Here is a 12,005-nt window from a genome sequence, read left to right on the forward strand (position 1 = left end):
GAAGAGGCCCTTGCGAACTCAAGCAGATCTTTCATGAGACCCAACAGTCTGGGAAACACTGCACATGATAGCCTTGATGCTTATCCGCAGTTGACCTGATTCGGATGTCCTCAGGACGCAATCGTGATGCGAAGGTTTGGAAATGTTCAGCGATTAAACAAAAGCACGATGTGTTTGGTAAGGAAAGCTCTTTTGGGTAAAGCAACAGTCTTTGTTTTCGCTTCAGCCATCAAACTGCGTCCTGTTTAGGTTGCTGGATGAAGTTTATTGTGGGATGAATAAAGTCAGATAAATGGAGCATATTGAAAACAGATATCCAGAGGGTTGTTTTGTGGGTAATAACTAATGTGTTTTTGCCTGGTTGTGACCACATTAACACACCAAGGCCATGAGACGTACCCTTACTGTACTTTTAGACCCTGTTCAAACTGGTATTGAAGAGTTAGTTCACCCAAAATTAAAATTCTGTCATTCCAACCCCTTGAGATGTTCGTTCATCTTCAGAACGCAAATGAAGATGTTTTAGAAGAATCCAAGAGCTCTCTTATTAGGGTTGCACAGTATTGGAAAATTTTATTTTATGCCATAAATATTGTGAAATCAATACAGTTTCACAAGAGCACTATATGACGGTTTTCTTGGAATTTTAACAGTACTCGGGTACAAAAATAGTTAAATTGTAAATATTATTTAGGAAAAAGAAAAAAGTCACATTGAGACAGGTAAGAGAACAAAAGATGTAAGAGACCATATTTTTTCTTCCTTAAAACAAAAGCTCCAATAAAAGAAATCAATCAGCCAAACATGCAGGATCAGTGTAATGTTACATAACAGTCATAAATTAAGTATGAATCTTTGCAATCTGACAATCAAATACACCTGAAAACAAATAGGTTCAAAAGTCCAAAGACTGACCCTTAGATACACACAAGATTAATTATATATCACGTTTTAACAAAAGAGATGCAACAGATGAGATCCAGCGGCAGGTCCTGAGATAGTCTGGCTGATATAAAGCTTCTCTTGGTGGAGAGCTGTTCACGGAGCTGCCACCGAATGCCTGGAGCTCAGAGTCCAACATTTTTAAAGATGTGCTGTCCTTATACATAAACTACAAATTTGGCTTTAAAATAGCTATATTCTTGCTTGCCTACAAAGGTTTGGGAGAAGCGCATTTATTTCGAACTGTGGTCAAAACTGCCTGGAACTGCCTGTGTGTTTCAACGAAAATAATGCACACCCTCCAGCCAATCAGAATCAAGAATTTCAACAGACCATGGAATAATTCATTCATTCATTCATTTTCATCTGCTTTTCCGGGGCCGGGTCGTGGGGGCAGCAGCCTTAGGAAAGAACCCCAGACTTCCCTCTCCCCAGACACTCCCCAGACATCCCGAGGCGTCTCCCTATGTAGGTGTCCAGGAGGCATCTGAAACAGGTGCTCGAGCCACCTCAGCTGACTTCTCTCGATGTGGAGGAGCAGCGGCTCTACTTGGAGCTCCTCCCAGGTGTCGGAGCTGCGAAGGAAACTCATTTTGGCCGTTTATATCTGAGATCTTGTTCTTTCACTCATGACCCAAAGCTCAAGACCATAGGTAAGAGTAGGAACGTAGACTGACCGGTAAATTGAGAGCTTTGCTCCTTTCAACTCAGCTCCTTCTTCACCAGAACGGACGGGTACATCGACCGCATTACTGCTGCTGCCTCACCGATCCGCCTGTCAATCTCACGTTCCATTCTTCCCTCACTTGTGAACAAAACCCCAAGATACTTGAACTCCTCCACCTGGGGTAAGGACTTTCCTTCAACCTGGAGATGATAAACCACCTTTTTCTGGTGGAGCACCATGGCCTTGGAGGTGCTGATTCTCATCTCAGCCGCTTCACACTCTGCAGCAAACCACCCCAGTGCATGCTGAAGGTCCATGTTCGATGAAGCCAACAGAACAACATGGTCTGCGAATAATGGGATACTGCGCTACAAAAACCTTGTGATAAACTACTGTAGCAGTATATTTTCTATCATTTTACAGACTTATTTCTCTATGTATTATTTCTTCTACATTATAATATTTCAGACTACTGAAAGCCGACAGAGAAGAGATCAACGTCCCATAATGCAATTCACAACTGTGAATAAACGACAAACACTTATAATAGGGAAACTAGATCATTTAATACAGTGTAGTGTTAAAGAGAGCCAGTTAAATCACGCTGGACTCTCCTCCAAACTGCGTATAATGGATCTAGACAAGGTGCTGAGGAGGTGTCAGCGGGATTTGTCAGTCGCTAACACCCTCCCTCCAGGACAAAAGCTCTCTCAAGAACATCCAGCTGAGCTTTCTTTTTTACTCCATCAGTCCCAGCTGCTTACCGAGCAGGTACATCATTGTGCCTTCGCAAATCATTACAAATTAGCTGCTTCACATTCCCGTCCTGATGTATAATAAGCCAAGTACGCCTTCGCTATTTTTCCTGTCCTGCAATTAAGAGGTCCGTTTTTAGGCAGATCTTTTTTTTTTTATGATTCACCATAAAATCATGAGTGTAAGTGGGAGGACGGGGGGATATAATCTCAATAAAACGCTGGGCCAATTAGTGGAGCGCAGCAGAACTGTGGGTCTTTGCATTTTTATCTTCCGTGTTAAAGACTTTCACCTTTTCACTGTCACAGCGGCTGTTTCTATAGATGTCCTTTACAGCGTTTAGCGAAAGTCTGCTGGAATGAGGAGGTCAGCACTTGTGTCAAAGAAATGTGTCGGAAACACCTCATTTAGTGCACCGACATGACTGTGTTCAGCAGTAAAGCCAATTAAAAGCATGTTCTGCATGAGCGAAAAAAACGACCTTGCATGGACTTTATAGTACATTAAGTTCTTCTTCAGCCTTTTTTAGTTTTGTTTGATTTCTTTCTTGCTTTGTATGTGTGGTCATGTATGGTCAAGACGATCTGCTGCAGGTCAAAGCGACCATCAGAATGGGGAAGAAAGGGGATTAAAGTGACTTTGAACGTGGCATGGTTGTTGGTGCCAGACGGGCTGCTCTGAGTATTTCAGAAGCTGCGGATCTACTGGGATTTTCACGCACAACCATCTCTGGGGTTTACAGAGAATGGTCTGAAAAAGAGAAATCGGCAGTTCTGTGAGCGTAAATGTCTGGTTCTGGTCTGGTCTGGCCAGACTGGTTCCAGCTAATAGAAAGGCAACAGTAACTCAAATAAGCACTCGTTACAACCGAGGTCTGCAGAAGAGCATCTCTGAACACACAACACGTCCAACCTTGAGGCGGATGGGCTACAGCAGCAGAAGACCACACCGGGTGTCACTCCTGTCAGCTAAGAACAGGAAACTAAGGCTACAATTCACACAGGCTCACCAAACCTGGACAATAGAAGATTGGAGAAACGTTGCCTGGTCTGATGAGTCTCCATTTCTGCTGCCATTCAGATGGTCGGGTCAGAATTTGGCGTCAACAATCCATCCTGGATCCATCCTGCCTTGTATCAACGGTTCAGGCAGGTGGTGGTGGTGTAATGATGTGGGGGATATTTTCTTGGCACACTTTGGGTCCATTAGTACCAATTGAGCATCATGTCAATGCCACAGCCTACCTGAGTATTGTTGCTGACCATGTCCATCCCTCTATGTATACATCATATATTTATTCAAACAAAAAATAATCCGTTTCAATTGCTTAATTTAAGGGAACGTTCACCCTAAAATGAAAATCTACTCCATTTCTTCACCCTTGTGTGGTTTCTAACCTTTATGAAGTTTTTATTTTGTTAAACACTAAAGGAGTTATTCTGAATACGTATCAGCGGTTGCCAGTCAATGGTTACAGGTTTCCAGCTTTCTTCAAAATATCTCCTTTAGTGTTCAACAGAAGAAAGAAACTCGTGAGTAAATGATGACAGTTTTAAGTTTTGGGAGAATAATCACTATAACTTCAAATTAATTTTAATCTTTTGTTAGGCGTGAAATTCTTCAGGATGAATATTTTTCATTATCATTATTTTTTCTACATTTTGGTTTAATTATTTTAAATTTAAATATCTCGAAAGCAGTATTTGAAAGATTTTGTCTTAGAAATGGACGCAGAAATAAAGTTTGAAACCTAAAACTTAAATTAATTAATAAAAATAATCAGTTGATAATATTAATTTTATTTAATAATATATATATATCATATGAGCCATGAATTCAGTTATAACCATGTTAAGGTCTCATAAAATATGATGTAATTTAACATATTAATAATTTAACATAATGTTTAACTCCAAGACAAATTAGTTTTGGTGTGACACAGCTCCTCAACTTATATTTTTATCTTTTATCTTATATATACTTATACATTTATCTCATATTTATTATTATTAGATTTATTATTATTATTAAGTATTTTATTTCATTTTTTTATTTTATTTTATTTTTATTTTTATTATTTTATTGTTTTTACTTTATTTAATTTGAATTATTTAATTTAATTTAATTAACTTTTTTAAAATTTATTTTTAATTTATTTTTGTTTTTTTGTTATTTTATTATTATTTTTATTTATTTATTATGTATTTATTTTATTTAATTTTATTTATAATTTTTTTATTATTTAATTTTACTTTATCTTATTTTATTGTTAGTTCATAGGAGGAATTAAGGATTACATTAAAATAAAGTGTCAAAATCCTTCTTTTCTTCTCAGGTTTGTGTGTTGATCATTGCAGTCGTGTGTTGCGCTTCTATATTTTTAGCAGGTTCTGCTGAGCGTGGCTGCGCATATGCTTCTGTGAATATATTTGTGTACACACACATACACACACACACACACGTATAAATGTCTTCTCACCTCTGCAACTGTTAAAATCAGATTCACACAGACACACACACACACACATAATCACACAAACACACAGTCTCGCAAACAAACACTATCATAAATACATACAAACAGAAACCCACACACATACTCTGTCTTTCTGACACTCTTACACACACAAACACGTTCATAAACACACAGTCTCACAAACACAGACTAACTCTCACAAACAAACACACTCTCACACGCACACACACACACACTCATTGGTAGTCTTGTCCGTATCAGTCTTCACAGCAGTTTCTGCGTGTCTGTGGACCCTCAGCTCAGTGTGTTCTCGCTGCAGTGTGTGTGTGTGTGTGTTTGATAATCTGATGCAATCGCTCAGTAACTCCATAACTCCATAACTCTAGTGTTCCAGACTAAAGTTTTGTGGTTTTCTGGAAGCTCTTGTGGATCTTCAGGATGGCTCTTCTCCTCTGAGAAGCAGCGCCTGAAGCATCAAGACCTCCTGAAGAAGCGTCCAGCAAACCTCGAGGACTGCAGAGCCACCAGCGCTTCTCTTTTCTTTCTGTTTCGTCAGTCATGTTGATGAATGAAGTGAAAGCCTCGCTGTTCCCTGGCTGGTTTTGACACACACCGAACTGAAACTGTGTTTGAAATGTTTTGTGTGAAGTGAAAACACTCACGGCTTCTTTAAATGTTGGACTCAGTGGGGAAGCTGTTGTGGAGGCTTCAAGGTTTGAGTTTTGGAGTCTCCAACTGCAAGTTTACAAACCCCGCCTTTCTGAGAGACTGCTGCGCTCTGATTGGTCAGATTGTTGTTCTGTAATTGTTTTTGTTTGTTTCTTTCCTTCTTCCCTTCCTTTATTATTCCTTCCTTCCTCATTAATTTCTTCTTTATTTCATCCTTCCTTCTTTCCTTTCTTCCTTTCCTTCTCTCTTCCCTCCTTCTTCTCTTCCTTCTTCTTTCCTTCTTTCTTTTTACTTTCTTTCTTCCTTTATTCTTCCATTCTTCATTTATTTTACTTTCATCTTCCCTTCTTCCTTCCTTCATTATTCCTTTCCACCCTTTCCTTCCTTGCTTCCTCCTTTCTTTCTTTCTTTCTTTCTTTCTTCTTTCTTTCTTTCTTTCTTTCTTTCTTTCTTTCTTTCTTTCTTTCTTCTTTCTTTCTTTCTTTCTTTCCTTCTTTCTTTCTTTCTTTCTTTCTTTCTTCATTCCTCCTTCCTTCTTTCTGTCATCCACCCTTCCTTCCTTCTTTCATTCCTTCCTTCTTCACTTCTTCCTTCATTCCTTTATTCCTTCCCTACTTCCTTCCTTCCTTCTTTCCTTCCTTCATCCTTCCTTCCTTACTTCCTTTTTTCCTTCTTTCATTCTTTCCTTCCTTCCTTCTTTCCTTCCTTCCTTCCTTCCTTATTCCTTATTTGATTCCTCTTTCCTTCCTTCCTTTCTTCCTTCCTTCCTTCCTTCCTTCAATCCATTCTTCCTTCAATCCTTCCTTCCTTCTTCTTTCCTTCTTTCTTTCCTTCAACCTTCCTTCCTTCATTATTTCCTTTATCTTTCCCGCCTTCCTTTTTTTCTTTCCTTCCACTTTCCTTCCTTCTTTCCCTTACCCTTCCTTTCTTCCTTCATTATTCATTCTTTCTTTTCTTTTTTCTTCCTTCCTCTGTCCTTCCTTCCTACCTACCTTCCTTCCTTCCTTCCTTCCTCCCTTCCTTCCTCTTTCCTACTTTCCGTTCTCCTTCCTTTTACCTTACTTTCGTTCTTCCTTCCTTCATTATTCCTTCTTTCCTTCCTTTAGTCTTTCTTCCTCTTTCGTCCTTTTCTTCCAGCTTCCTTCTTTCATTCATCATTCCTTCCTTTATTATTCCTTCTTTACTTCCTTTATTATTGCGTTCTCTTTCTTCCCTTCCTTCTTTCCTTCATTATTTCATTCCTTCCAACGTCCTTTTTTTCATTCATTCATTCATTCATTCATTCATTCATTCATTCATTCATTCATTCATTCCTTTCTTTTTTTCCTTCCTCCTTTCCTGCTTCCTTTCTCCTTCCTTCATTCATTGCTTCATTCCTTCATTCCTCCCTCCCTTCCTTCCTTCCTTCTTTCTTTCTTTCATTATTCCTTCCTCTGTTGATTTCTTCCTTCTTCATTCCTTCTTTACTTTTTACTTCCTCTTCCTTCTTTTCTTCCTTCTTCCTTCCTTCCTTCCTTCATCCAGGCTTTCCTTTTTCCTTTTTTTTCTGTAGATATTTCACATTGAGATCAGTGTCTACTTTAACTCGGTGTTGGTTTGTGTTGTGTGTTAATGATTTAACGCTGCAGCTTTAGCGCCGCTGATTGTTCATTACAGCAGTGTTTAAGTGTGTGTCGGATGGATTAGTCTAAGTTAAAGCAGAGTCTCACGGGTCACAGCTGTAATTCTGTTCCCCTCCTGAAGATTCATGCTGTTCATTTACTGTTTTAGCACCATTCAGGAGGACTTTAACCATGTTCGTTCTGCTGGTAATGTTAAACTGACATGACAAAGCTTGTCTAATGTACTCTACTAATTACAGATGTGTCATTTTGCTGATGATTAAGCCAAAACCACATACAGATATTAAGAGGAACAGCGTCCTGCAGTGATCTAAAGATGACACTCGAGGTTTTTCATTTGTGATCTACATATATTTAAACTCACAAGCTGACAGATAGCGGAATAATATAATATAATATAATATAATATAATATAATATAATATAATATAGTATAGTATAGTGTAGTATAATATAATATAATATAATATAATATAATATAATATAATATAATATAATATAATATAATATAATATAATATAATATAATGTAAAATAATATAATATAATATAATATAAATATAATATAATATATTATAACATAATATAATATAAATATAATATAATATAATATAATATAATATAATATAATATAATATAATATTAATATAATATAATATAATATAATATAATATAATATAATATAATATAATATAATATAATATAATATAAATATAATATAATATTAATATAATATAATATAATATAATATAATATAATATAATATAATATAATATAATATAATATAATATAATATAAGCGGGCGGCATGGTGGCTCAGTGGCTTAGCACTGTCGCCTCACAGCAAGAAGGTCGCTGGTTCGAGTCCCAGCTGGGATATATATATATATATATATATATATATATATATATATATATATATATATATATATATATATATATATATATATATATATATATATATATATATATATATATATATATATATATTGTTAGGGCTGAACAGTGGCTCAGTGGTTAGCACTGTGGCCTCAAAGCAAGAAGGTTGCTGGTACGAGTCGCAGCTGGGTCACTTGGCATTTCAGTTGGAGTTTCTCCCTGTGTTGGTGTGGGTTTCCTCCGGGTGCTCCGGTTTCCCCCACAGTCCAAACACATGCGCTATAGGAGAATTGATTAAATTGGCTGTTGTGTGTGTGTGTGTGTGTGAGTGAATGAGTGTGTGTGGGTGTTTCCCAGTACTGGGTTGCAGCTGGAAGGGCATCTTCTGTTTAAAACATATGCTAGAATAGTTTGTGGTTCATTCCGCTGTGGCCACCCCTGATGAATAAAGGGACTAAGCCGAAGTAAAATTAATAAGTATATCTTGTTTTTTAATATAGAACAGCATGCTCTGCATCTGTTCTGATTATTCTGACTCCTTTTATTTAAGTATTTTGACAGAATAAAAGAGGAATGTGTGTGTGATATGTTTTTATCTTTTAATCATTTGGCAGAAGTGTTCTTCCCCATACACACATTTGCTTTTTTAAGTATAAAGTCAAACTGTGGCCTCTCTTTAACACTGAACTAATCATTAATCAGCGTCCTGTGCTGAAGTGATGTGTTTCAGACCTCGTGCGCTCAGCTGAACAACACACACAACACACAAACCCTCATTTATTCCACTTAAAATATTGAGTTGTCTAGCGCACAGCGAAACTAAATATCATGTCTATTTGTGCTGGGAGGACGCCAGGGGTATTTTTCTCTCCAAGAGCAATTATGTTTGATTACTCTTAAGCCGCTAAAGTTGCAAAATGACTTCTAGTTGAAATAAATACACATGGAAGGAACTCCAGAAGTTCACGTCTGGATGGAGATCCCTCATGTTAATTGTGAACACGTGCACTTTTGTTCCGCCTTGTGTATTTTAGTAACGGTTTGTTGACTTACAGTAAATGCTGTTTTTTTTTTTTGTCCTTCTGTACCTGTGTTAAGAAACGCTCCGTTCAGACTTAAAGGTTGTTGGAGCAGTTGAAGTAAATTAACGTTGATGTTGTTGCTCGGTGCATTATTGTTGTTTATGTGGTCTTTTAAAGACTGTTTACACCTGGTTTTGGTTTAGTGTACACATTTCCGTTCTCACCTGGTGTTTAAATACGTCACGTTAATCCAGCTTTGACTACTTTTCAGATGATATTAGCTTTTTAGATTTTCTTTAATTTAATACAGCACGTTTTCAAGCTGTTCACAAAGGTTTAACTGTGATGTATGATTTGTCACACTGCAATTGTCATTTATTAATTACCAAAATATGAAATCAAAATGCTAGCTTTATTTATTTGCTAGTTCTGCTTATGTATTTTTAATGTAAATAAAGCCGATAATCTATTTCTTTTATATTCTATTGAGCTTCTAACCCAGAATTTATATTGTATTAAGGTTTAGATTATACAACTTCGACATGTATGTACACTCACCGGCCACTTTATTAGGTACACCTGTCCAACTGCTGGTTAACGCAAATTTATAATCAGCCAATCACAATGGCATCAGCTCACTGCATTTAGGCATGTAGACATGGTCAAGACGATCTGCTGCAGTTCAAAGCGAGCATCAGAATGGGGAAGAAAGGGGATTTAAGTGACTTTGAACGTGGCATGGTTGTTGGTGCCAGAAGGGCTGCTCTGAGTATTTCAGAAACTGATGATCATCTGGGATTTTCACGCACAACCGTCTCTAGGGTTTGCAGAGAATGGTCTGAAAAAGAGGAAATATCCAGTGAGCGGCAGTTCTGTGGGCGCAAATGCCTTGTGTAAAAACGTGCCTGGTCTGATGAGTCTCCATTTCTGCTGCCACATTCGGACGCTCTGCTCAGAATTTGGCATCAACAACATGAAAGCATGGATCCCTCCTGCCTTGTATCAATGGTTCAGGCTGGTGGTGGTGGTGTAATTGTGTGGGGAAGATTTTCTTGACACACTTTGGGTCAACACCACAGCCTACCTGAGTATTGTTGCTGACCATGTCCATCCCTTTATGACCACAGTGTCTCCATCTTCTGATGGCTACTTCCAGCAGGATAACGCACCATGTCATAAAGCACCAATCATCTCAGACTGGTTTCTTGAACATGCCAATGAGTTCACTGTACTCAAATGGCCTCAACAGTCCCCAGAGCTCAATCCAATAAAGCGCCTTTGGTGGAACGGGAGATTGGCATCATGGATGTGCAGCCGGCAAATCTGCAGCAACTGCGTGACGCTATCATGTCAATATGGAGCAAAGTCTATTGTTAAGGCAGTTCTGAAGGCAAAAGGGGGTCCAACCCGGTACTAGTAAGGTGTACCTAATAAAGTGGCCAGTGAGTGTACATTCCGTCTTCATTGTGGCTGTCCAGATATTTTGAATTATGTGATGTACCTTGAAGTGCTTATCATCCCTATTCTAATGGGTTTGTTATTGTAGTTATTACATCAGGTTCGTTATAACATGTCACGTAGACCTCACGCAGCACTGCACTTTTTAAAAACCATTCCTGACCCATTCATGCTCGCTTCTGGTTGGGTTTTGTTAATCTGGCAACCTATGTTTACATGGAGTCCTCTGTCAGATATTTTGAATTAGGACCGCAATATCTAGTTTACCCACTAGGTGTCAAACTACATATTGTACATTTATTACAGGGGCCTTAGAGGGAATTGAGTCTACTTCTGTATCTCAGAGTTGGATTAGTTCATCAGATTATTGTCAAAACTGAATCTATTTGTTGTTTTGATCCGAATGCTGATGTTGTGTGTTGTTTTCAGGTCATTTCCAGCTGTCTCCGACTGTGAATATGCCCAGGGACGACACGATCATCATTGAAGACGATCGCCCGCCTGTTCTTCCAGCTCGTCTGTCAGATCAGTCCTCATCCAGCTCTCATGATGATATGGGCTTCGTGACGGAAATGCCCGAGTCTTGGACCAGGGATGTGCAGATACCTGACGACAGGTGAGACAATCACACTCATCAGGATAATAAACACTGGAGGATGCTGGGTATCTGATATACTGATACTTCTGATATTAGTACAGCTTAAATGGTACAGTTCACCCAAAAATGTGCTCATCCATCACTTGATCAAAACCTGTTCGAGATTGTTTTCATCTGTTGAACACAAATGAAGATGTTTTGAAGAATGGGACCCATTCACTAGTGTTGGTGTCAACAGGTGCCAGCAACCAGCATTCTACAAAATATCTTCTTTTTTTCAACTGAAGAAAGAAACTCGTAAAGGTTTAAAAGAGTAAAGGATGAGGTCATTTTAATTTTGGGTGAACTGTCCCTTTAAGAAATGAATGGGGAATCTGGAAAATATGTCAAATGAGCTGAACATTTAAAGAGACAGTTCACCTAAAGGTGTGTGTGTGCGTGTGTGTGTGTGTGTGCACGTATGTGCTCTTTTTGCTGCATTTATGCCTGAATATGGTGCTTTATGGCCACACCATGAGCGCGTGTGTGCCTGTGTGTGTGCGCGTGTGTTCTTGCTTGTGTGGGCTAAAAGGGGCTCCTAAAGCAAGTGACTTGAGCAATTCATTTCTGTCCACTTTGAATCCTCTCAGTCCCTTGAGGAAAACACACACAAACAGACCCATATAAGCACACACACAGACAAATATAAGCACAAACACACACATACACAGACAGATATAAGCACACACAGGACACACACACACACATATACTGTAAGACTGCACACACAGGACACACACATATAAGCACACACACACACAAAGAGGCACACAGACACTTAGGCTGTTAGTGCACACAGGACACGCACACACACGAAATACACACACGCATTCACACACACTCTCACACACATTGCAGCACAGCCTCAGGTCAGTCTGCA

At 38.4% G+C, this 12,005-nt stretch overlaps 1 protein-coding gene across 4 annotated transcripts in view; it reads left to right on the top strand.

Annotated features, from left to right (window-relative positions):
- pard3aa (par-3 family cell polarity regulator alpha, a) overlaps positions 1-12,005 on the top strand; it is a 708,633-nt gene that overhangs the window by 434,979 nt on the left and 261,649 nt on the right. For all 4 annotated transcript variants that reach the window (XM_056450319.1, XM_056450321.1, XM_056450320.1 and 1 more), the window contains exon 16: positions 10,918-11,104. In XM_056450319.1, coding sequence (XP_056306294.1) covers positions 10,918-11,104 — 187 coding nt within the window. The remainder of the gene's footprint in view (positions 1-10,917; positions 11,105-12,005) is intronic.

The sequence above is a fragment of the Danio aesculapii genome, chromosome 24 (assembly GCF_903798145.1).
Source record: "Danio aesculapii chromosome 24, fDanAes4.1, whole genome shotgun sequence".
Classification (NCBI taxonomy): domain Eukaryota; kingdom Metazoa; phylum Chordata; class Actinopteri; order Cypriniformes; family Danionidae; genus Danio; species Danio aesculapii.